General features: G+C 43.1%; 1 protein-coding gene and 1 long non-coding RNA gene across 3 annotated transcripts in view; one reads left to right on the top strand and one right to left on the bottom strand.

Annotated features, from left to right (window-relative positions):
* The first annotated feature begins 496 nt into the window (after window positions 1-496).
* LOC139533552 (uncharacterized) overlaps window positions 497-27635 on the top strand; it is a 277349-nt gene continuing 250210 nt past the window's right edge. Inside the window, exon 1 of the long non-coding RNA XR_011666809.1 lies at window positions 497-1013. This is a non-coding gene — a long non-coding RNA (uncharacterized lncRNA). The remainder of the gene's footprint in view (window positions 1014-27635) is intronic.
* LOC139533549 (beta-2-microglobulin-like) overlaps window positions 4561-27635 on the bottom strand; it is a 296734-nt gene continuing 273659 nt past the window's right edge. The window contains exons 3-4 of one of the 2 annotated variants that reach the window (XM_071331684.1): window positions 7114-7150; window positions 4561-4737 (exon numbers count right to left, since the gene is read on the bottom strand). In XM_071331684.1, the coding sequence (XP_071187785.1) occupies window positions 7137-7150 (14 nt within the window). In that variant the 3' untranslated portion in view covers window positions 4561-4737; window positions 7114-7136. The remainder of the gene's footprint in view (window positions 4738-7113; window positions 7151-27635) is intronic. The other variant, XM_071331685.1, reaches the window with a different exon arrangement.

The raw sequence follows: 27635 nt of genomic DNA, 5'->3' as shown, positions 1-27635 counted from the left end.
TAAACAGTACAGGGCTAGACAGAGACAGACAGACGTACAGGGCTAGACAGATAGACGTACAAGGCTAGACAGACAGACGTAGACAGACAGACAGATAGACGTACAAGGCTAGACAGACAGACAGACAGACAGTGGATGGTAAGCTCTAAACAGTACAGGGCTAGACAGACGTACAGGGCTAGACAGATAGACGTACAGGGCTAGACAGACAGACAGACGTACAGGGCTAGCTAGACAGACAGACGTACAGGGCTAGACAGACAGACAGACAGACGTACAGGGCTAGACAGACAGACAGACGTACAGGGCTAGACAGACAGACAGACGTACAGGGCTACACAGACAGACAGACAGACGTACAGGGCTAGACAGACAGACAGACGTACAGGGCTAGACAGACAGACAGACGTACAGGGCTAGACAGACAGACAGACGTACAGGGCTAGACAGACAGACAGACAGACAGACAGACAGACAGACAGACAGACAGAGACAGACAGACATCCTTTATATGTTATTATCTCCTGTGTTCGCTGTTTAGTTGAACCCGTCATTCATACATGTGTCATGAAGCTTCATAGACAGAACAGAACATGAGGTTTGAATAACAAGTTATTTAATAACTTAAGAGTTCAAACATCATGTCAGACTTCACATCATCTAAGTTTTCTCTTTTGAAAATACATCACCAAAATAAAGTGATACATTAATGCATTTTTGCATTTCAGATATTTAGTTGTTTCATATTAATTTCTGACTAAGAGAAAAGCCCTCATAACCCAGGTCCTACTGTATAGGTTGACACATTACATAGCCCAGGTCCTACTGTATAGGTTGACACATTACATAACCCAGGTCCTACTGTATAGGTTGATACATTACATAACCCAGGTCCTACTGTATAGGTTGACACATTACATAACCCAGGTCCTACTGTATAGGTTAATACATTACATAGCCCAGGTCCTACTGTATAGGTTAATACATTACATAGCCCAGGTCCTACTGTATAGGTTGACACATTATAAGCCTGGCTGCAATTAGGGTGTTCTCTGGTGCAGATGTACAATCCCACAGATATGAGCTTCATTAATTACACACATCAAATACCACACAAATCAAGCACTGGTCAAATAAAATACAATTTAAGTTCAATGATAAGTCACAATGTGCAGAGAGTCATTACAGATTTCACCTGCAGTGTTTTGACAGGACAGTGTTTTGAAGATGAGTTTTGACAGGACAGTGTTGTGGAGATGAGTTTTGACAGGATAGTGTTGTGGAGATGAGTTTTGACAGGACAGTGTTGTGAAGATGAGTTTTGACAGGATAGTGTTGTGGAGATGAGTTTTGACAGGACAGTGTTGTGGAGATTAGTTTTGACAGGATAGTGTTGTGGAGATGAGTTTTGACAGGACAGTGTTGTGGAGATGAGTTTTGACAGGACAGTGTTGTGGAGATGAGTTTTGACAGGACAGTGTTGTGGAGATGAGTTTTGACAGGATAGTGTTGTGGAGATGAGTTTTGACAGGACAGTGTTGTGAAGATGAGTTTTGATAGTGTTGTGGAGATGAGTTTTGACAGGACAGTGTTGTGAAGATGAGTTTTGATAGTGTTGTGGAGATGAGTTTTGACAGGACAGTGTTGTGGAGATGAGTTTTGACAGGACAGTGTTGTGAAGATGAGTTTTGACAGGATAGTGTTGTGGAGATGAGTTTTGACAGGACAGTGTTGTGGAGATGAGTTTTGACAGGACAGTGTTGTGGAGATGAGTTTTGACAGGACAGTGTTGTGGAGATGAGTTTTGACAGGATAGTGTTGTGGAGATGAGTTTTGACAGGACAGTGTTGTGAAGATGAGTTTTGATAGTGTTGTGGAGATGAGTTTTGACAGGATAGTGTTGTGAAGATGAGTTTTGATAGTGTTGTGGAGATGAGTTTTGACAGGACAGTGTTGTGAAGATGAGTTTTGATAGTGTTGTGGAGATGAGTTTTGACAGGATAGTGTTGTGAAGATGAGTTTTGATAGTGTTGTGGAGATGAGTTTTGACAGTGTTGTGAAGATGAGTTTTGACAGGATAGTGTTGTGGAGATGAGTTTTGACAGTGTTGTGAAGATGAGTTTTGACAGGACAGTGTTGTGGAGATGAGTTTTGACAGGACAGTGTTGTGGAGATGAGTTTTGACAGGACAGTGTTGTGGAGATGAGTTTTGACAGGACAGTGTTGTGAAGATGAGTTTTGACAGGATAGTGTTGTGGAGATGAGTTTTGACAGGACAATGTTGTGAAGATGAGTTTTGATAGTGTTGTGGAGATGAGTTTTGACAGGATAGTGTTGTGAAGATGAGTTTTGATAGTGTTGTGGAGATGAGTTTTGACAGGACAGTGTTGTGAAGATGAGTTTTGATAGTGTTGTGGAGATGAGTTTTGACAGGATAGTGTTGTGAAGATGAGTTTTGATAGTGTTGTGGAGATGAGTTTTGACAGTGTTGTGAAGATGAGTTTTGACAGGATAGTGTTGTGGAGATGAGTTTTGACAGTGTTGTGAAGATGAGTTTTGACAGGATAGTGTTGTGGAGATGAGTTTTGACAGGACAGTGTTGTGGAGATGAGTTTTGACAGGACAGTGTTGTGGAGATGAGTTTTGACAGGACAGTGTTGTGGAGATGAGTTTTGACAGGATAGTGTTGTGGAGATGAGTTTTGATAGTGTTGTGGAGATGAGTTTTGACAGGACCGTGTTGTGAAGATGAGTTTTGATAGTGTTGTGGAGATGAGTTTTGTCAGGACAGTGTTGTGGAGATGAGTTTTGACAGGACAGTGTTGTGAAGATGAGTTTTGACAGGATAGTGTTGTGGAGATGAGTTTTGACAGGACAGTGTTGTGGAGATGAGTTTTGACAGGACAGTGTTGTGAAGATGAGTTTTGACAGGATAGTGTTGTGGAGATGAGTTTTGACAGGACAGTGTTGTGGAGATGAGTTTTGACAGGATAGTGTTGTGGAGATGAGTTTTGACAGGACAGTGTTGTGGAGATGAGTTTTGACAGGATAGTGTTGTGGAGATGAGTTTTGACAGGACAGTGTTGTGGAGATGAGTTTTGACAGGATAGTGTTGTGGAGATGAGTTTTGACAGGACAGTGTTGTGGAGATGAGTTTTGACAGGACAGTGTTGTGGAGATGAGTTTTGACAGGACAGTGTTGTGGAGATGAGTTTTGACAGGACAGTGTTGTGGAGATGAGTTTTGACAGGATAGTGTTGTGGAGATGAGTTTTGACAGGACAGTGTTGTGGAGATGAGTTTTGACAGGACAGTGTTGTGGAGATGAGTTTTGACAGGACAGTGTTGTGGAGATGAGTTTTGACAGGATAGTGTTGTGGAGATGAGTTTTGACAGGATAGTGTTGTGGAGATGAGTTTTGACAGGACAGTGTTGTGGAGATGAGTTTTGACAGGACAGTGTTGTGGAGATGAGTTTTGACAGGACAGTGTTGTGGAGATGAGTTTTGACAGGACAGTGTTGTGGAGATGAGTTTTGACAGGACAGTGTTGTGGAGATGAGTTTTGACAGGACAGTGTTGTGAAGATGAGTTTTGACAGGATAGTGTTGTGGAGATGAGTTTTGACAGGACAATGTTGTGAAGATGAGTTTTGACAGGATAGTGTTGTGGAGATGAGTTTTGACAGGACAGTGTTGTGGAGATGAGTTTTGACAGGACAGTGTTGTGAAGATGAGTTTTGACAGGATAGTGTTGTGGAGATGAGTTTTGACAGGACAGTGTTGTGGAGATGAGTTTTGACAGGATAGTGTTGTGGAGATGAGTTTTGACAGGACAGTGTTGTGGAGATGAGTTTTGACAGGATAGTGTTGTGGAGATGAGTTTTGACAGGACAGTGTTGTGGAGATGAGTTTTGACAGGATAGTGTTGTGGAGATGAGTTTTGACAGGACAGTGTTGTGGAGATGAGTTTTGACAGGACAGTGTTGTGGAGATGAGTTTTGACAGGACAGTGTTGTGGAGATGAGTTTTGACAGGATAGTGTTGTGGAGATGAGTTTTGACAGGATAGTGTTGTGGAGATGAGTTTTGACAGGACAGTGTTGTGGAGATGAGTTTTGACAGGACAGTGTTGTGGAGATGAGTTTTGACAGGACAGTGTTGTGGAGATGAGTTTTGACAGGATAGTGTTGTGGAGATGAGTTTTGACAGGACAGTGTTGTGGAGATGAGTTTTGACAGGACAGTGTTGTGGAGATGAGTTTTGACAGGACAGTGTTGTGGAGATGAGTTTTGACAGGATAGTGTTGTGGAGATGAGTTTTGACAGGACAGTGTTGTGGAGATGAGTTTTGACAGGACAGTGTTGTGGAGATGAGTTTTGACAGGACAGTGTTGTGGAGATGAGTTTTGACAGGATAGTGTTGTGGAGATGAGTTTTGACAGGACAGTGTTGTGGAGATGAGTTTTGACAGGATAGTGTTGTGGAGATGAGTTTTGACAGGATAGTGTTGTGGAGATGAGTTTTGACAGGATAGTGTTGTGGAGATGAGTTTTGACAGGATAGTGTTGTGGAGATGAGTTTTGACAGGATAGTGTTGTGGAGATGAGTTTTGACAGGACAGTGTTGTGGAGATGAGTTTTGACAGGACAGTGTTGTGAAGATGAGTTTTGAGTTTTTGTGAAGATGATTCCCAGGAATATCCACAGCATCCGGAGTGGAGATTCTCGGAGGCTGGTGTACTCTGTGGTTGTCAACAACAACATCAACAAGAGGTCATTCATCTCATCCACATTTCATTTCCACAATGGTTCAGGCTTACTTCATTAAAGCGTATATATATTACACAGTATGCAGTACTAGGGCTGAGCGATATACCATATTTGACTATACACCGGTATTGATGCATGGACCAGTTTGGGTTTTTACTTTACCTTCTATAAAAGGTATTTATTTCAATGTTAGGTTTGTTAAATTACACGCTACTTACACGCTATAACATCCGTTTTTATAGTTTACTCTGCTACTCGAGTCATCTCTCTCCTCTCCATGCCGCTTTACACACAGATCCAGCCCCGCCCCCTGTCACTCGGGGAGCGATGTTTCGCTCGACCAGGAGGAGACCACCACTTCACTCTCGTCTTGTGTTCAAGACTTTGATGACAACTATGCTGCTGTTCTATAACCTTTCATTCGTTGTCATGTCAAACAACACCGTAGGATGACAAACAACACCGTAGGATGTCAAACAGCACCGTAGGATGTCAAACAACACCGTAGGATGTCAAACAGCACCGTAGGATGTCAAACAGCACCGTAGGATGTCAAATAACACCGTAGGATGTTAAACAGCACCGTAGGATGTCAAACAACACCGTAGGATGTCAAACAACACCGTAGGATGTCAAACAACACCGTAGGATGTCAAACAGCACCGTAGGATGTCAAACAACACCGTAGGATGTCAAACAGCACCGTAGGATGTTAAACAACACCGTAGGATGTCAAACAGCACCGTAGGATGTCAAACAACACCGTAGGATGTCAAACAGCACCGTAGGTTGTCAAACAACACCGTAGGATGTTAAACAGCACCGTAGGATGTCAAACAACACCGTAGGATGTCAAACAACACCGTAGGATGTCAAACAACACTGTATTCAAAATGGCCACTATTATATTCTAACTATAGAATTAGAATATTCATTCTATTTCCATGATTCTAACAGTTCACCCAGGTGTTTTGATCTAAATCGCAATATTTTGGGAAAAAATAAGGCTGCGATTGTTTGCCCATATCGTGCAGCCCTATGTGGCAGTGAGGAAATGCAGAAATGTATCAACATGCTAAAAATGATTATTTTTGGTTTAAGTTTTATTGAGCAGTTTATTAAACCAATCAGAATGGAGAAAGCCCCATTTAAATAATTTAGAATGTATGTGTTGCCACCCTATGGATGGGCATTTGAAATTATTTCACTATTCAAATAATATCATGCTTTCTTTTCAGCTATCCAGATAGCAGTTCTTAGGGTGCTATTCAGATGTGTGTTTTTGGCTAACAGTAGCCTAGGCTAACAGCAACAGTGTTTGGCTAACAGTAGCCTAGGCTAACAGCAACAGTGTTTGGCTAATAGTAGCCTAGGCTAACAGCAACAGTGTTTGGCTAATTGTAGCCTAGGCTAACAGCAACAGTGTTTGGCTAATTGTAGCCTAGGCTAACAGCAACAGTGAAAGAAGTCATAGAACTGATTGATTCTGATGGACCCTCCGTTGGTGCTGTAGGCTCACCGTTATTTGAAGTGGGGAAGACAGCATACCATTGTCAGGGCTGACCAGAGGGCTAAATGCTATGATAGTAAAACGCCTGTTCATGTAAAATGGAACCCGATAGCCCATGAGAAACATTAGCTTGAAGATAAGACAATTACTTTGTCCTCAGAACTGTAGGCTACATTTAAAGTGCACAACTTTAAACAATGTGCTGTCAACAATGTAACATGGATCATTTAATTTATTGTTAAATATCGCCCAGCCCTACCATATCTCCCAGCCCTACCATATCTCCCAGCCCTACCATATCTCCCAGCCCTACCATATCTCCCAGCCCTACCATATCTCCCAGCCCTACCATATCTCCCAGCCCTACCATATCGCCCAGCCCTACCATATCTCCCAGCCCTACCATATTTCCCAGCCCTACCATATTTCCCAGCCCTACCATATCTCCCAGCCCTACCATATCGCCCAGCCCTACCAAATCTCCCAGCCCTACCATATCTCCCAGCCCTACCATATCTCCCAGCCCTACCATATCTCCCAGCCCTACCATATCTCCCAGCCCTACCATATTTCCCAGCCCTACCATATCTCCCAGCCCTACCATATCTCCCAGCCCTACCATATTTCCCAGCCCTACCATATCGCCCAGCCCTACCATATCTCCCAGCCCTACCATATCTCCCATCCCTAACATATTGTCCAGCTCCACCATATTGTCCAGCCCTATTCAGGTCTCTATACAGTATTACAATAACCACCAGTTGTTAGTGACCAAAGCTAAAGAACTGCCATCTAAATAGAGTGTTTCTCTACAAACTAAATGATCAGACATACACACCTGCAGTGATGAGGACCGAAGCCTTACATATCTGGTTCTGTAGAGGAAACAGGAAAGGTTGGTTTCTGTCACTCAATGGCATATATATATATATATTATGATTAACTCTCTCACACACACACACACACACACACACACTGAAGTCAGATTCTGAAAGAGAGCTTAGCAACGTGTGGGACTCTGCAGCTGTACTTTAACTACTAACTATAGTAGTAACTCACCCCAGGTGTACTCCTCTAACTACTAACTATACTAGTAACTCACCCCAGGTGTACTCCTCTAACTACTAACTATACTAGTAACTCACCCCAGGTGTACTCCTCTAACTACACTAGTAACACACCCCAGGTGTACTCCTCTAACTACTAACTATACTAGTAACTCACCCCAGGTGTACTCCTCTAACTACACTAGTAACACACCCCAGGTGTACTCCTCTAACTACTAACTATACTAGTAACTCACCCCAGGTGTACTCCTCTAACTACACTAGTAACTCACCCCAGGTGTACTCCTCTAACTATACTAGTAACTCACCCCAGGTGTACTCCTCTAACTATACTAGTAACTCACCCCAGGTGTACTCCTCTAACTACACTAGTAACTCACCCCAGGTGTACTCCTCTAACTACTAACTATACTAGTAACTCACCCCAGGTGTACTCCTCTAACTACTAACTATACTAGTAACTCACCCCAGGTGTACTCCTCTAACTACACTAGTAACTCACCCCAGGTGTACTCCTCTAACTACACTAGTAACTCACCCCAGGTGTACTCCTCTAACTACTAACTATACTAGTAACTCACCCCAGGTGTACTCCTCTAACTATACTAGTAACTCACCCCAGGTGTACTCCTCTAACTATACTAGTAACTCACCCCAGGTGTACTCCTCTAACTATACTAGCAACTCACCCCAGGTGTACTCCTCTAACTATACTAGTAACTCACCCCAGGTGTACTCCTCTAACTATACTAGTAACTCACCCCAGGTGTACTCCTCTAACTATACTAGTAACTCACCCCAGGTGTACTCCTCTAACTATACTAGTAACTCACCCCAGGTGTACTCCTCTAACTATACTAGTAACTCACCCCAGGTGTACTCCTCTAACTGCACTAGTAACTCACCCCAGGTGTACTCCTCTAACTATACTAGTAACTCACCCCAGGTGTACTCCTCTAACTACTAACTATACTAGTAACACACCCCAGGTGTACTCCTCTAACTATACTAGTAACTCACCCCAGGTGTACTCCTCTAACTACTAACTATACTAGTAACACACCCCAGGTGTACTCCTCTAACTATACTAGTAACTCACCCCAGGTGTACTCCTCTAACTACTAACTATACTAGTAACTCACCCCAGGTGTACTCCTCTAACTACTAACTATACTAGTAACTCACACCAGGTGTACTCCTCTAACTACTAACTATACTAGTAACTCACCCCAGGTGTACTCCTCTAACTACTAACTATACTAGTAACACACCCCAGGTGTACTCCTCTAACTACACTAGTAACTCACCCCAGGTGTACTCCTCTAACTATACTAGTAACTCACCCCAGGTGTACTCCTCTAACTATACTAGTAACTCACCCCAGGTGTACTCCTCTAACTATACTAGTAACTCACCCCAGGTGTACTCCTCTAACTACTAACTATACTAGTAACACACCCCAGGTGTACTCCTGCTGCAGAAAAACTCCCTAGAAAGGCCAAAACCTAGGAAGAAACCTAGAGAGGAACCAGGCTATGAGGGGTGGCCAGTCCTCTTCTGGCTGTGCCGGGTGGAGATTATAACAGAACTATGCCAAGATGTTCAAAATGTTCATAAGTGACAAGCATGGTCAAATAATAATCATGAATAATTTTCAGTTGGCTTTTCATAGCCGATCATTAAGAGTTGAAAACAGCAGGTCTGGGACAGTTGGCGGTTCCATAACCGCAGGCAGAACAGTTGAAACTGGAATAGCAGCAAGGCCAGGTGGACTGGGGACAGCAAGGAGTCATCATGCCCGGTAGTCCTGACGTATGGTCCTAGGGCTCAGGTCCTCCGAGAGAGAGAAAGAAAGAGAGAAGGAGAGAATTAGAGAGAGCCAAGATTTTCAAAATGTTCATAAATGACAAGCATGGTCAAATAATAATCAGGAATAAATGTCAGTTGGCTTTTCATAGCCGATCATTAAGAGTTGAAAACAGCAGGTCTGGAACAGGTAGGGGTTCCATAACCGCAGGCAGAACAGTTGAAACTGGAATAGCAGCAAGGCCAGGCGGACTGGGGACAGCAAGGAGTCATCATGCCCGGTTGTCCTGACGTATGGTCCTAGGGCTCAGGTCCTCCGAGAGAGAGAAAGAAAGAGAGAAGGAGAGAATTAGAGAGAGCCAAGATTTTCAAAATGTTCATAAATGACAAGCATGGTCAAATAATAATCAGGAATAAAAGTCAGTTGGCTTTTCATAGCCGATCATTAAGAGTTGAAAACAGCAGGTCTGGAACAGGTAGGGGTTCCATAACCGCAGGCAGAACAGTTGAAACTGGAATAGCAGCAAGGCCAGGTGGACTGGGGACAGCAAGGAGTCATCATGCCCGGTTTGCCGTGACGTATGGTCCTAGGCCTCAGGTTCTCCGAGAGAGAAAAAGAAAGAGAGAACGAGAGAATTAGAGAGAGCATACTTAAATTCACACAGGACACTGGATAAGACAGGAGAAGTACTCCAGGTATAACAAACTGACCCTAGCCCCCCGACACATAAACTACTGCAGCATAAATACTGGAGGCTGAGACAGGAGGGGTCAGGAGACACTGTGGCCCCATCCGATGATACCCCCGGACAGGGCCAAACAGGAAGGATATAACCCCACCCACTTTGCCAAAGCACAGCCCCCGCACCACTAGAGGGATATCTTCAACCACCAACTACAATCCTGAGACAAGGCCGAGTATAGCCCACAAAGATCTCCACCACAGCACAAACCAAGGGGGGGCGCCAACCCAGACAGGAAGATCACGTCAGTAACTCAACCCACTCAGGTGACGCACCCCTCCTAGGGACGGCATGAAAGAGCACCAGTAAGCCAGTGACTCAGCCCCTGTAATAGGGTTAGAGGTAGAGAATCCCTGTGGAGAGAGGGGGACCGGCCAGGCAGAGACAGCAAGGGCGGTTCGTTGCTCCAGAGCCTTTCCGTTCACCTTCACACTCCTGGGCCAGACTACACTCAATCATATGACCTACTGAAGAGATAAGTCTTCAGTAAAGACTTAAAGGTTGAGACCGAGTCTGCGTCTCTCACATGGGTAGGCAGACCGTTCCATAAAAATGGAGATCTATAGGAGAAAGCCCTGCCTCCCGCTGTTTGCTTAGAAATTCTAGGGACAATTAGGAGGCCTGCATCTTGTGACCGTAGCGTACGTATAGGTATGTACGGCAGGACCAACTCGGAAAGATAGGTAGGAGCAAGCCCATGTAACGCTTTATAGGTTAACAGTAAAACCTTGAAATCAGCCCTTGCCTTAACAGGAAGCCAGTGTAGGGAAGCTAGCACTGGAGTAATATGATCAAATTTCTTGGTTCTAGTCAGGATTCTAGCAGCCGTATTTAGCACTAACTGAAGTTTATTTAGTGCTTTATCCGGGTAGCCGGAAAGTAGAGCATTGCAGTAGTCTAACCTAGAAGTAACAAATGCATGGATTAATTTATCTGCATCATTTTTGGACAGAACATTTCTGATATTTGCAATGTTACGTAGATGGAAAAAAGCTGTCCTTGAAACAGTTTTGATATGTTCGTCAAAAGAGAGATCAGGGTCAAGAGTAACGCCGAGGTCCTTCACAGTTTTATTTGAGATGACTTTACAACCATCAAGATGAATTGTCAGATTTAACAGAAGATCTCTTTGTTTCTTGGGACCTAGAACAAGCATCTCTGTTCTGTCCGAGTTTAAAAGTAGAACGTTTTCAGCCATCCACTTTCTTATGTCTGAAACACAGGCTTCTAGCGAGGGCAATTTTGGGGCTTCACCATGTTTCATTGAAATGTACAGGTGTACCCCAGGTGTACTCATCTAACTACTAACTAAACTAGTAACTCACCCCAGGTGTACTCCTCTAACTACTAACTATACTAGTAACTCACCCCAGGTGTACTCATCTAACTACTAACTACACTAGTAACTCACCCCAGGTGTACTCCTCTAACTACTAACTCACCCCAGGTGTACTCCTCTAACTACTAACTAGACTAGTAACTCACCCCAGGTGTACTCATCTAACTACTAACTATACTAGTAACTCACCCCAGGTGTACTCCTCTAACTATACTAGTAACTCACCCCAGGTGTACTCATCTAACTACTAACTATACTAGTAACTCACCCCAGGTGTACTCCTCTAACTACACTAGTAACTCACCCCAGGTGTACTCCTCTAACTATACTAGTAACTCACCCCAGGTGTACTCATCTAACTACTAACTATACTAGTAACTCACCCCAGGTGTACTCATCTAACTACTAACTATACTAGTAACTCACCCCAGGTGTACTCCTCTAACTACTAACTATACTAGTAACTCACCCCAGGTGTACTCCTCTAACTACACTAGTAACTCACCCCAGGTGTACTCCTCTAACTACTAACTATACTAGTAACTCACCCCAGGTGTACTCCTCTAACTACTAACTCACCCCAGGTGTACTCCTCTAACTACTAACTCACCCCAGGTGTACTCCTCTAACTACTAACTCACCCCAGGTGTACTCCTCTAACTACACTAGTAACTCACCCCAGGTGTACTCCTCTAACTACTAACTAGACTAGTAAATCACCACAGGTGTACTCATCTAACTACTAACTACACTAGTAACTCACCCCAGGTGTACTCATCTAACTACTAACTATACTAGTAACTCACCCCAGGTGTACTCCTCTAACTATACTAGTAACTCACCCCAGGTGTACTCATCTAACTACTAACTATACTAGTAACTCACCCCAGGTGTACTCCTCTAACTATACTAGTAACTCACCCCAGGTGTACTCATCTAACTACTAACTATACTAGTAACTCACCCCAGGTGTACTCCTCTAACTACACTAGTAACTCACCCCAGGTGTACTCCTCTAACTATACTAGTAACTCACCCCAGGTGTACTCATCTAACTACTAACTATACTAGTAACTCACCCCAGGTGTACTCATCTAACTACTAACTATACTAGTAACTCACCCCAGGTGTACTCCTCTAACTACTAACTATACTAGTAACTCACCCCAGGTGTACTCCTCTAACTACACTAGTAACTCACCCCAGGTGTACTCCTCTAACTACTAACTATACTAGTAACTCACCCCAGGTGTACTCCTCTAACTACTAACTCACCCCAGGTGTACTCCTCTAACTACACCAGTAACTCACCCCAGGTGTACTCCTCTAACTACACTAGTAACTCACCCCAGGTGTACTCCTCTAACTACTAACTAGACTAGTAAATCACCACAGGTGTACTCATCTAACTACTAACTACACTAGTAACTCACCCCAGGTGTACTCCTCTAACTACTAGCTATACTAGTAACTCACCCCAGGTGTACTCCTCTAACTACTAACTACACTAGTAACTCACCCCAGGTGTACTCCTCTAACTACACTAGTAACTCACCCCAGGTGTACTCCTCTAACTACTAACTATACTAGTAACTCACCCCAGGTGTACTCCTCTAACTACTAACTATACTAGTAACTCAGGGTTTTATATGTATATATATGTATATATATTTGTAATAATGACAATTACAACAATACTGAATGAACACTTTTATTTTAACCTCACTGGTGTAGGGGGCAGTATTTTCACGTCCGGATGAAAAGCGTGCCCAGAGTAAACTGCCTGCTACTCAGGCCCAGAGGCTAGAATATGCATATTATTAGTAGATTTGGATAGAAAACACTCTGAAGTTTCTAAAACTGTTTGAATGATGTCTGTGAGTATAACAGAACTCATATGGCAAGTGAAAACCTGAGAAAAATCCAACCAGGAAGTGGGAAATCTGAGGTTTGTAGTTTTTCAAGTCATTGCCTATCGAATATACAGTGTCTATGGGGTCATATTGCACTTCCTAAGGCTTCCACTACGTGTCAACAGTCTTTAGAGCATTGTTACAGGCTTCTACTATGAAGGGGGAGCGAATAAGAGGTGTTTGAACCAGTGGTCTGGTTGAAAGCCTTTAGTTTAGTCACTCGCGCGGCCGTGAGCACGAGCGTCATTCCTTATCCTTTCTAAAGACAGAGGAATTGTCCGGTTGGAATATTATTGAAGATTTATGATAAAAACATCCTAAAGATTGATTCTATACATCGTTTGACATGTTTCTACAAACTGTAATATAACTTTTTTGACTTTTTGTCTAGACTTTGTGATCGCGCCGTGTGCATTTTGGATTACTGGACTAAACGCGCAAACAAAAAGGAGGTATTTGGACATAAATTATGGACTTTATCGAACAAAACGAACATTTGTTGTCTAACATGGAGAACTGGGAGTGCCATCAAATGAAGATCATCAAAAGTAAGTGAATATTTTTAACTCTATTTCTGACTTTTGTGACACCTCTCCTTGGTAGGAAAATGGCTGTATGGTTTTCTGTGGCTAGGTGCTGACCTAACATAAACGCAAAGTGTGCTTTCGCCGTAAAGCCTTTTTGAAATCTGACACAGCGGTTGCATTAAGGAGAAGTTTATCTTTAAATGTATGTTAAACACTTGTATCTTAGATCAATGTTTATGATGAGTATTTCTGTAATTTGATGTGGCTCTCTGCACTTTCACCAGATGTTTGTTTGAGACAATGCATTTCTGAACATAACGCGCCAATGTAAACTGAGATTTTGGGATATAAATATGAACTTTATCGAACAAAACATACATGTATTGTGTAACAAGAAGTCCTATGAGTGCCATCTGATGAAGATAATCAAAGGTTAGTGATTAATTTAATCGCTATTTCTGACTTTTGTGAGCCCTCTCCTTGGCTGGAAAATGACTGTATGGTTTTCTGTGACTAGGTTCTGACCTAACGTAATCGCATGGTGTGCTTTCGCAGTAAAGCCTTTTTGAAATTGGACACTGTGGTTGGATTTACAAGAAGTTTATCTTTAAAATGGTTTATATGTCACGTTCCTGACCTATTGTTCCTTTTTCTTTTATTTATTTAGTTGGTCAGGGCGTGAGTTGGGGTGGGCTGTCTATGTGTGATTTTCTATGTTGGGGTTTTGTGTTCGGCCTGGTATGATTCTCAATCAGAGGCAGCTGTAGATCGTTTGTCCCTGATTGAGAATCATACTTAGGCAGCCGGGGTTTCACGTGTGTTTTGTGGGTGGTTGTATCTCGTGTCTGTATGTCTACCACACGGGACTGTTTCGGTTGTGTTTCATGTAGTCTGTTCCTGTTCGTGCGTTCTTCGTTTATTGTAAGTTCTCAAGTCCAGGTCTGTCTACATCGTTTATTTGTTTTGGTAGTTTGTTAAAGTGTTTTCGTGTTTCGTCTTTACTTTAATAAATATCACTATGTCCACATTCAACGCTGCGCCTTGGTCCGCTCATTCACCACAAGACGATCGTTACATTAAAATACTTGTATGTTTGAGGAATTGTAATTATGGGATTTCTGTTGTTTTGAATTTGGCGCCCTGCAATTTCACTGGCTGTTGTCGAGGTGGAACGCTACCGTCCCACTTGTACCAGAGAGGTTAACTTAATATAATACATAATAAAATCCATTTAGTCTCAAATAAATAATGAAACATGTTCAATTTGGTTTAAATAATGCAAAAACACAGTGTTGGAGAAGAAAGTAAAAGTGCAATATGTGCCATGTAAAAAAGCTAACGTTTAAGTTCCTTGCTCAGAACATGAGAACATATGAAAGCTGGTGGTTCCTTTTAACATGAGTCTTCAATATTCCCAGTTAAGACGTTTTAGGTTGTAGTTATTATAGGAATTATAGGACTACAGTGGGGAGAACAAGTATTTGATACACTGACGATTTTGCAGGTTTTCCTACTTACAAAGCATGTAGAGGTCTGTAATTTTTATCATAGGTACACTTCAACTGTGAGAGAAGGAATCTAAAACAAAAATCCAGAAAATCACATTGTATGATTTTTAAGTAATTAATTTGCATTTTATTGCATGACATAAGTATTTGATACATCAGAAAAGCAGAACTGAATATTTGGTACAGAAACCTTAGTTTGCAATTACAGAGATCATACGTTTCCTGTAGTTCTTGACCAGGTTTGCACACACTGCAGCAGGGATTTTGGCCCACTCCTCCATACAGACCTTCTCCAGATCCTTCAGGTTTCGGGGCTGTCGCTGGGCAATACGGACTTTCGGCTCCCTCCAAAGATTTTCTATTGGGTTCAGGTCTGGAGACTGGCTAGGCCACTCCAGGACCTTGAGATGCTTCTTACGGAGCCACTCCTTAGTTGCCCTGGCTGTGTGTTTCGGGTCGTTGTCATGCTGGAAGACCCAGCCACGACCCATCTTCAATGCTCTTACTGAGGGAAGGAGGTTGTTGGTCAAGATCTCGCGATACATGGCCCCATCCATCCTCCCCTCAATACGGTGCAGTCGTCCTGTCCCCTTTGCAGAAAAGCATCCCCAAAGAATGATGTTTCCACCTCCATGCTTCACGGTTGGGATGGTGTTCTTGGGGTTGTACTCATCCTTCTATTCCTCCAAACACGGCGAGTGGAGTTTAGAGCAAAAAGCTCTATTTTTGTCTCATCAGACCACATGACCTTCTCCCATTCCTCCTCTGGATCATCCAGATGGTCATTGGCAAACTTCAGACGGGCCTGGACATGCGCTGGCTTGAGCAGGGGGACCTTGCGTGCGCTGCAGGATTTTAATCCATGACGGCGTAGTGTGTTACTAATGGTTTTCTTTGAGACTGTGGTCCCAGCTCTCTTCAGGTCATTGACCAGGTCCTGCCGTGTAGTTCTGGGCTGATCCCTCACATTCCTCATGATCATTGATGCCCCACGAGGTGAGATCTTGCATGGAGCCCCAGACCGAGGGTGATTGACCGTCATCTTGAACTTCTTCCATTTTCTAATAATTGTGCCAACAGTTGTTGCCTTCTCACCAAGCTGCTTGCCTATTGTCCTGTAGCCCATCCCAGCCTTGTACAGGTCTACAATTTATCCCTGATGTCCTTACACAGCTCTCTGGTCTTGGCCATTGTGGAGAGGTTGGAGTCTGTTCGATTGAGTGTGTGGACAGGTGTCTTTTATACAGGTAACGAGTTCAAACAGGTGCAGTTAATACAGGTAATGAGTGGAGAACAGGAGGGCTTCTTAAAGAAAAACTAACAGGTCTGTGAGAGCCGGAATTCTTACTTGTTGGTAGGTGATCAAATACTTATGTCATGCAATAAAATGCAAATTAATTACTTAAAAATCATACAATGTGATTTTCTGGATTTTTGTTTTAGATTCCGTCTCTCATAGTTGAAGTGTACCTATGATAAAAATTACAGACCTCTACATGCTTTGTAAGTAGGAAAACCTGCAAAATCGGCAGTGTATCAAATACTTGTTCTCCCCACTGTATGTCTCTTTATACCACTTGTATTTCATATACCTTTTACTATTGGATGTTCTTATAGGCACCATAGTATTGCCAGCCTAATCTCGGGAGTTGACAGGCTTGAAGTCATAAACAGCGCAATGCTTGAAGCACAGCGAAGAGCTGCTGGCAAACGCAGGAAAGTGCTGTTTGAATGAATGTTTACGAGCCTGCTGCTGCCTACCACCGCTCAGTCAGACTGCTCTATCAAATATCAAATCATAGACTTAATTATAATATAATAAACACACAGCAATACGAGCCTTAGCTCATTAATTTGGTCAAATCCGGAAACTATAATTTTGAAAACAAAACGTTTATTCTTTCAGTGAAAAACGGAACCGTTCCGTATTTTATCTAGCGGGTGGCATCCCTAAGTCTAAAATATTGCTGTTACATTGCACAACCTTCAATGTTATGTCATAATTATGTAAAATTCTGGCAAATTAATTACTGTCTTTGTTAGGAATAAATGGACTTCACATAGTTCGCAACGAGCCAGGCGGCCCAAACTGCTGCATATACCCTGACTCTGCTTGCACAGAACGCAAGAGAAGTGACACAATTTCCCTAGTTTCAGGAAATTCATGTTAGCAGGCAATATTAACTAAATATGCAGGTTTAAAAAAATATACTTGTGTATTGATTTTAAGAAAGGCGTTGATGTTTATGGTTAGGTACATCGGTGCAACGACAGTGCTTTTTTCGCGAATGCGCTTGTTAAATCATCACCCGTTTGGTGAAGTAGGCTGTGATTTGATGATAAATTAACAGGCACCGCATTGATTATATGCAACGCAGGACAAGCTAGATAAACTAGTAATATCATCAACCATGTGTAGTTAACTAGTGATTATGTTAAGATTGATTGTTTTTTATAAGATAAGTTAAATGCTAGCTAGCAACTTACCTTGGCTCCTTGCTGCACTCACGTAACAGGTGGTCAGCCTGCCACGCAGTCTCCTCATAGAGTGCAATGTAATCGGCCATAATCGGCGTCCAAAAATGCTGATTACCGATTAATCGGCCATGCTGATTAATCGGTCGATCTCTACTCTGAATTTACCAACGCCCAGAGCGCACTGTGAGTGCACTCTTTTCACTCCAGATTGAATTTACGAAGACACCCTGTGTTGTTACACAATAGTATGGAGGTAATAACACAAGTTAATCAATCCAAAACCTTTCAATAATTGACCACTTGTCTTTCGAACACATCTGTTGTACGGACTAGTAGGGTGGTAATAACACAAGCTTATCAATCATGTCCTCATAAGAGACTGTTTGGTTCACATTTGAGTAATCATTTGGCATTTTCACATACGACTGTATGTATGTATAATTTCTACTCAACTAAATTGTAAAATGTAAAACAAGGTAATTTTCTAATTGTTATTATAATTCTATCTCTCTGCATTACCTTCTATAGCCTGACCAACAAGACAGATGTCTATGATGTCTGGGAGCTCAACCAAAGACTTGACAGAAACTGACTGGTTCCTTTTAACTGGAGACAGAGTAAAGGTTATATTCTGCTGTTCAAAACTACACGGTTTCTGGCAGGGGGTACCTGGCAGGGGGTACCTGGCAGGGGGTACCTGGCAGGGGGTACCTGGCAGGGGTACCTGGCAGGGGGTACCTGGCAGGGGGTACCTGGCAGGGGGTACCTGGCAGGGGGTACCTGGCAGGGGGTACCTGGCAGGGGTACCTGGCAGGGGGTACCTGGCAGGGGGTACCTGGCAGGGGTACCTGGCAGGGGGTACCTGGCAGGGGGTACCTGGCAGGGGTACCTGGCAGGGGGTACCTGGCAGGGGGTACCTGGCAGGGGGTACCTGGCAGGGGGTACCTGGCAGGGGTACCTGGCAGGGGGTACCTGGCAGGGGGTACCTGGCAGGGGTACCTGGCAGGGGGTTTCTGGCAGGGGGTACCTGGCAGGGGGTACCTGGCAGGGGGTACCTGGCAGGGGTACCTGGCAGGGGGTACCTGGCAGGGGGTACCTGGCAGGGGTACCTGGCAGGGGGTACCTGGCAGGGGGTACCTGGCAGGGGGTACCTGGCAGGGGGTACCTGGCAGGGGTACCTGGCAGGGGGTACCTGGCAGGGGTTTCTGGCAGGGGGTACCTGGCAGGGGGTACCTGGCAGGGGTACCTGGCAGGGGGTACCATATCCTCAATTCACGGGGTTGCATTCCCTTTAGACCCGGATGTCTACTTGGCAACTTTACTAACACCAATCTAAGGCAAAGCCAAACTATAAAGCTAACAGAAATATTGCTAGCGATTGCCAAGAAATGTATTGCCTTGAAATGGAAATGAGATTCCTCCCTGCCAGTTGCAATGTGGCGATCGGAAGTTAATAGTTGTATCCCACTGGAGAAAATTACTTACTGCTTGAGGAATAAGTTAAAGACATTTTAAAGAATTTGGCAACCTTTATTGACTATATGGAGAATCTCCCCCCACATCACATTGAATGAATCTCTATATAATCCTTATATAATGTTTCACACGTAATGTATAATATGTAGCCTACGGCAGGTGACCATATGATCCAATGTCTCATTATTATTTTATATTGTATGTTTGTATATATAATTATAATTTTTTTTCTTTTTTTTTTCTTTGTTACGCTCGTCTGTCACTGTTACTTTGTCCTATTGTTGTCTAATATCTTTTCACGTTTGTCTTGAATGTTGTTAATTGGAGAATACAAAAATAAAATATATCTATTAAAAAAAAAGGTTATATTCTGCACACCCAATGATAAAGCTATTGTTCTGTTTGGAGCCTGTTTCTGGGCCAAATATTCATGTTTTTGTGTGTGTGTGTGTGTTTGTGTGTGTTTTTGTGTGTTTTTGTGTGTGTGTGTGTGTGTGTGTGTGTGTGTGTGTGAGAGAGAGTGAGACCAGTACGACCATACATCATCTGGGCCTACAGTCTTGGCACTTGCTTTCCCAACTTGGGGGAACCGTTGAGCTACTGTTAGAGGAAGTAAATCTGGAGTGACTTCCTGTCATTCTGGCCCCTGTTGTCCTCACTCAGTTGTAACAGACTGAGGCAACCTTTTCACCCAGTTGTCCCCCCCTCACACACACATACGCATACATAGGGTCACATGCGTTGCAGCTGCTTGCATGGGGTAGCTTGCCTATATAAATGCTCCTGTACTCGTTGTACAGCAGGCTCTCACTCCATTTCACCTGCGTGGGCGGGGGGACCAGCCTCCTTATTATAATAGGGTTTTAATTAAAGTTTGATTGATTATTGACTTTGCCTTTCCTCATTATTAGTTAAAGGTAGAATTTCCACCACACCATCTCCTTGCCTGTTCATTTGCCTCGACAGGCTGTGGGCTATCTTGGTTTTAGTTATAAAAAATATTTGATAAAGCCTTGTGTTCCTATTTGTATTTATTCGCTTCACACTGTTAATAACGGTAGGTACAACTTGATTCAGCAGCCCTAGCGCCCATTTTTAACCATTTTATGTGTTTGAAGGTAGGACTCCGCCTGCCCGGCAGGTCCAGAGAGAAAATCAAGTACACCTATAGGTCTGCTGCTGGCCAATGCAAGCTCAGATCACTGTGCCTACACTTTCCTCGCCCATAGACTGTAAAAATAAGCCTCAAAAGCACAGAAAAATGGATAACACGACGGCTCATTTAGGCAGATTAGGCGGCTGCCTGTGGCGGAAGATTGTTGAAAGCGGCATTTTCTGAGCTAAACTGACCAACACGCACCTCCAACAACAACACATAAAGCCTCACATAATTCTGCCCAAAAACAATGACAATTTCTCTCAACCAGTGGCATATGGGCTTTTTAGGTGAGAGCTCGATCTACGGGGAGAGCTCGAGAATTCAAGCCCCTTGGGTGTAGCCATAGGGTTACATTGGAAGTGCCCATCCAAAAAAGCTCAAGGTCATTGGTCACAAATAAAATGACGTCAAATCAGGTTATATCTACAGTAGTTTTAATTGGACTGATCATGTCAACATCATACTTTCAAAATCTTAGCTAACAGTCATTTGGATGTCTACTGGCCATATGCGAACGAGTGATGCACGTTTGTAGAAATACTGGTTGCATCCAAGGCTCAGCCAGTTGTTCACATAACAGAATGTGGCACTCGACTGAAGAGAGAAGAGACAACCAATTTGCTAGTAAGAGCATCAGCGCGCGCTCTGGAAAGACAGTAGAGAGTAGAAAGGCAGTTTGCAAGTTAACTTACAGCATCGCGTCACCTGAACAATAACGGCGAGGTAGGTGAGAAGCCTGACCATGGAGACGGGGGTGAGAAGGTGATGAAGCGTACTTCATGAGCTGTAACCGAAAAACTACTGGCATTTGGAAAGTTTGAGGTGAGGGAGAAAGTGTGGTGGAACAAGTATTGTTAAGTATCTTGTTAGCTGTATCAAATTCCCCGTTAGCTAGCCAGAGAAATGTTGAGCAACATTAGCCAGTTTAACTGATCAAATTATTTAGTTCTTGATGTGAAAATTAGCTGGCTAATGAAGTCAGCTAACGACTCCTTGCCATTCTTCAAGTAATAACGCGTTAGTTGCTTACTGGACCCTGACAATCTGTGTGAAATGTTAACTAACTTAGTTAACTAGCTAACGAACTAACTACTTTCTGTGAACTGATGTTGTCCCTCTATAGTATGTGGTTAATTTTCAGATTGAGAGAATTAGGTGAAAATGAGGCGTTGCTTGTTAAACAAGTGGATTCAGGGATCAAGTGTAGTTGGAGTTGGGCCTGGTTTAAGCTGGATGCCGCTATAGAGGTGAAAGGAACACCACACACTTTCCCTCTTTCTAACTTTTTCAATACAGTGGATAAAAAGCGGTATGCCAGGTGTATTCTCTGCCTGAAAGAGATCAATTATGCCAACAAATGGTATCATGCTCTGCTGGCACATTATAGAATTGATGTACACCGGAAGAAATCGTACAATGTGATAATGTTCAGTATAGCCCAACAGATATTGTTTTTGTTGTGTTGAACTTGACAGCAACATGTGTGTAAGTGAGAGGGGATTATTACATTTTCTACTCATTGAACATTATTTTTGCACACATGTAGCCTTGTGCACTTGATCGATGTCTATAGTGGCCACTATAATAGAGCAACAATAGAATGCCTGTTTGTTTCATTCTACTTTAAGATGTTTTTCTCCCAAGTGCAATATTTAGATGTGTGTGGTCACAAGCGTTCTATTATAAAGGCTGTCATGGTAACAAGCGTTCTATTATAAAGGCTGTCATGGTAACAAGCATTCTATTATAAAGGCTGTCACGGTAACAAGCGTTCTATTATAAAGGCTGTCATGGTAACAAGCATTCTATTATAAAGGCTGTCACGGTAACAAGCGTTCTATTATAAAGGCTGTCACGGTAACAAGCGTTCTATTATAAAGGCTGTCATGGCTAACAAGCGTTCTATTATAAAAGGCTGTCATGGTAACTGTATTGTGTATTGTTTTGTCTCAAGACTTGAGTGTCATTTGCAGTAAAGTCTAGACAACAAATAACATTGGATTGCTTTCTTTACATTTTTTTGCTTTGAGTTAGGTTCACATGAACCACTTTTTTATTTTACACACAGAGACGGATCATGTAGATCATATTCTTTGTTGATTAATTAGTTAAAACCTGCATTTCCCCCCTAGCAGGGATTTATTGCATGTTTCAGTCCAACACAAAAAAGGCCCTCACCAGTTTGCAACCCTGCATTATTCACGGTTCATTAATGATTATCTGTAATTACGGTAATTAATTGTGTAAGTGTTCAGAAACCTATTCTTGTTTACAATAAGTGACTCCAAAATGACATAATCTGAAGCACAACCAAAACAAACTGCAAGTGCATCCAACAAGTTTGTAGAGTAACAAGATTGATGTAGTCATTGCGTTCTAGGAATATGGGACCAAATACTACACTTTGGACTACTTTAAGACTGTTATGTTCTAATTATCAGAGTAAGAACTCGACGGACACTATGAAAGCTTAAACCAAGTTTATTCTTCCCAAAGGATCGACCAGCTGAATCGACCAAGACATATTAGGATAGGATAAAGTAATCCTTCTGACCCCCCCCCCCCCCTTAAAAGATTTAGATGCACTATTGTAAAGTGGCTGTTCCACTGGATGTCATAAGGTGAATGCACCAATTTGTAAGTCGCTCTGGATAAGAGCGTCTGCTAAATGACTTAAATGTAAATGTAATATTCACACAAGCACTGATATTTAACCCTTTCTCCTACGCCGAGTCTCCTCCTACACATCTGAACAGCCAATGCATCTCTGTTGCTAGACAGAACCTTAGTGATATCTGTTCTTCCTCACTTCATCTGACCTGACCGCTACCCCAAAGTGCTCACTCCTCCCCAACTCACGGCTGTCATGGTGACTGGTACCAGACTGTGTCTCTTCTCCTCCCAGAGGATCCTTCCCAGAGGATCCCTGATGTCTAACAATAAAATATCCTGACATAATGTAAACGTTATACATTACCCTCTCTCCCTCAGTGACATGAATAAGTATATTTCCTATTCTCAGAACCCAACAATACACATAAGTGAATTTGTCCAAATACTTATAACTCCTTCAAATGGAGAAACTACAGAAGATACATAAAGTGCTTTCAATTCTAAACGTTAAAACAGATATGTGTCACGACTTCCTCCAAAGTCGGTCCCTCTCCTTGTTCGGGCGGTGTTCAGCGGTCGACGTCACTGGCCTTCTAGCCATCGCCATCGACGTCACTTTTCATTTTCCGTTTGTTTTGTCCTTGTCTTACACACCTGGTTTCAATCCCCCAATTACTTGTTCATTATTTAACCCTCTGTTCCCCCATGTTTGTGAGTAATTGTTTATTGTATTGCGGTCCGTATTTGTGGCCTTGTATTTATACGACGTGTATTGTGATATATTTGAGTAAAATTGCTTTCATTACTCATATCTGCTGTCCTGCGCCTGACTCATCTCACCAGCTACACAGACGCATTACAATATGTGACCGACCAGCTCAAACCGGTCTTATGTAACAACATTTGAAATTGTGTTTTTTTACATTGGATAACAGTAGAGACACAGAGCTACAAAATGGTATACATACACTACAGTTGAGAAACAATGGGAAAGTAATTTTGCTTTGAAAGTTGATAAACTTGAGAAATGGCCTTTGAATATTTTGTTACTACTATTGGAGAGCCCTTCTTTGTCTACACCCATTCAGCATCGTTCACACCCTCTTAAGCTTTAGCTCCACCCATCTCTTTATGGGTTGATCTGAATGTACTAACAACAGCAGTCAAGCACCCAAGCTAACTTGCTAGCTACTTCCAGACATCTAAGTGAGAGAGAACAGCTCACTGAACATTACTCGCCTTAGAAGAGCTGGTTAGGCTGTTATGTTATCCAGAGCGTTGGTGACTGCAACTGTGCTGTCAGATTGTCCGTTTGTAAATTCAGAACGTTTCGAGTTCAGAGCGCTCGCCAGACGCTCTGGTCGATGATAAGGGTTGATCCGAACGTCAAGCACCCAAGCTAACTGGCTAACATTGACTAGCTTGCTAGCTACTTCCAGACACATAACGAGAGAACACCCCACTCTGACCATTTTACTCTCCCTAGCAGAGCTGGTTAGGCTGTTTTCATGTTATCCAGAGCGTTGGTGACTGTAACTGTGATGATGGCAACTGACACCTGCCATATTCAACGGATGTTGAGGATTTGTAAATTCATCAGTTATTCTGCGCTCTCTGGCACACTCAGACGAGAGTGCTCTGAAATAAGAATAGATGGCCAGACTGAATTTACGAACGCACCCGAAATGGTTAACTTACTTGAATAGTGGAGTCTTTTGTTAAGACATGTAGCTAGCTAGGTAAACAATGAACCATAATCCCAACATGAATCTGCAGGTAGCTAACCAACAAGGTTCAATGTTAGCTAGCTAACATTAGGCTATAGCTAGCTAAGCAAATGGCTCTGAGATACGAATAATAAGGTCATACACGTAACGTTAGCTAGCGAGCCAGCCAGCTAACATTAGCTAGCTAGGTAAATAATGAACCATAATCACAACTCATGACGTTACTACACTGCATGAATCTGCAGGTAGCTAACCAACCAGGTTCAATGTTAGCTAGCTAACATTATTTTTATTTATTTTTTTATTTTTATTTCACCTTTATTTAACCAGGTAGGCTAGTTGAGAACAAGTTCTCATTTACAACTGCGACCTGGCCAAGATAAAGCATAGCAGTGTGAACAGACAACAACACAGAGTTACACATGGAGTAAACAATAAACAAGTCAATAACATAGTAGAAAAAAAAAAGAGAAAAAAAAAGAGAATCTATATACAATGTGTGCAAAAGGCATGAGGAGGTAGGCAATAAATAGGCCATAGGAGTGAATAATTACAATTTAGCAGGTTAACACTGGGGTGATAAATCATCAGATGATCATGTGCAAGTAGAGATACTGGTGTGCAAAAGAGCAGAAAAGTAAATAAATAAAAACAGTATGGGGATGAGGTAGGTAAATTGGGTGGGCTATATACTGATGGACTATGTACAGCTGCAGCGATCGGTTAGCTGCTCAGATAGCAGATGTTTAAAGTTGTTGAGGGAGATAAAAGTCTCCAACTTCAGAGATTTTTGCAATTCGTTCCAGTCGCAGGCAGCAGAGAACTGGAAGGAGAGGCGGCCAAATGAGGTTTTGGCTTTAGGGATGATCAGTGAGATACACCTGCTGGAGCGTGTGCTACGGGTGGGTGTTGCCATCGTGACCAGTGAACTGAGATAAGGCGGCGCTTTACCTAGCATAGCCTTGTAGATGACCTGGAGCCAGTGGGTCTGACGACGAACATGTAGCGAGGGCCAGCCGACTAGAGCATACAGGTCGCAGTGGTATTTTCAGACCTTTTTTTGGAAAGCTCCATAAATCCCTCAAACCGGCCCCCACTGACTTGGGCCCGTAGTATGATGTTCCCATCTCGGGCATTGAGGTGTGTAGCCCATCTAAATTAATTTAAATTCGTTTTAAAAATATGCACCTGGTAACCCAAAAATAATACCAGGTGGTATAAGGTGCTTTAGTAACAAAACGGATGGCACTGTGATAAACTGCATCCAGTTTGCTGAGTAGAGTATTGGAAGCTATTTTGTAGATGACATCGCCGAAGTCGAGGATCGGTAGGATAGTCAGTTTTACTAGGGTAAGTTTGGCGGCGTGAGTGAAGGAGGCTTTGTTGCGAAATAGAAAGCCGACTCTAGATTTGATTTTGGATTGGAGATGTTTGATATGAGTCTGGAAGGAGAGTTTGCAGTCTAGCCAGACACCTAGGTACTTATAGATGTCCACATATTCTAGGTCGGAACCATCCAGGGTGGTGATGCTAGTCGGGCGTGCGGGTGCAGGCAGCGAACGGTTGAAAAGCATGCATTTGGTTTTACTAGCGTTTAAGAGCAGTTGGAGGCCACGGAAGGAGTGTTGTATGGCATTGAAGCTCGTTTGGAGGTTAGATAGCACAGTGTCCAAGGAAGGGCCAGAAGTATACAGAAGGGTGTCGTCTGCGTAGAGGTGGATCAGGGAATCGCCCGCAGCAAGAGCAACATCATTGATATATACAGAGAAAAGAGTCGGCCCGAGAATTGAACCCTGTGGTACCCCCATAGAGACTGCCAGAGGACCGGACAACATGCCCTCCGATTTGACACACTGAACTCTATCTGCGAAGTAGTTGGTGAACCAGGCAAGGCAGTCATTAGAAAAACCGAGGCTACTGGGTCTGCCGATAAGAATATGGTGATTGACAGAGTCGAAAGCCTTGGCCAGGTCGATGAAGACAGCTGCACAGTACTGTCTTTTATCGATGGCGGTTATGATATCGTTTAGTACCTTGAGCGTGGCTGAGGTGCACCCGTGACCGGCTCGGAAACCGGATTGCACAGCGGAGAAGGTACGGTGGGATTCGAGATGGTCAGTGATCTGTTTGTTGACTTGGCTTTCGAAGACCTTAGATAGGCAGGGCAGGATGGATATAGGTCTGTAACAGTTTGGGTCCAGGGTGTCTCCCCCTTTGAAGAGGGGGATGACCGCGGCAGCTTTCCAATCCTTGGGGATCTCAGATGATACGAAGGAGAGGTTGAACAGGCTGGTAATAGGGGGTGCGACAATGGCGGCGGACAGTTTCAGAAATAGAGGGTCCAGATTGTCAAGCCCAGCTGATTTGTATGGGTCCAGGTTTTGCAGCTCTTTCAGAACATCTGCTATCTGGATTTGGGTAAAGGAGAAGCTGGGGAGGCTTGGGTGAGTAGCAGCAGGGGGGCGGAGCTGTTGGCCAAGGTTGGAGTAGCCAGGAGGAAGGCATGGCCAGCCGTTGAGAAATGCTTGTTGAAGTCTTCGATTATCACGGATTTATCGGTGGTGACCGTGTTACCTATCCTCAGTGCAGTGGGCAGCTGGGAGGAGGTGCTCTTGTTCCATGGACTTTACAGTGTCCCAGAACTTTTTGGAGTTAGAGCTACAGGATGCAAATTTCTGCTTGAAAAAGCTGGCATTTGCTTTCCTGACTGACTGCGTGTATTGGTTCCTGACTTCCCTGAACAGTTGCATATCGCGGGGACTATTCGATGCTATTGGACTATTCGATGCTATTGATGCTATTCGATGACATTTGCTTGGCTACAGCTAGCCAAGCAAATGTCTCTTTCTGTCAAAATTAGAAACGTGTAATATCTGATAATGTAGCTAGCTAGACTATCTTACCCGTATACATCATTAATGGTTGGACGGTCTCCTGTCGGATGCCATGGTAAAAAATACCCTGAAATAAAAGGTGACATTATGTACTGTCACCTAATATAAAA

The sequence above is a fragment of the Salvelinus alpinus genome, chromosome 11 (genome assembly GCF_045679555.1).
Source record: "Salvelinus alpinus chromosome 11, SLU_Salpinus.1, whole genome shotgun sequence".
NCBI classification, from domain to species: Eukaryota; Metazoa; Chordata; class Actinopteri; order Salmoniformes; family Salmonidae; genus Salvelinus; species Salvelinus alpinus.
Note: the sequence above shows the minus strand (reverse complement) of the source record. Positions and strands in the feature narration are given on the sequence as shown.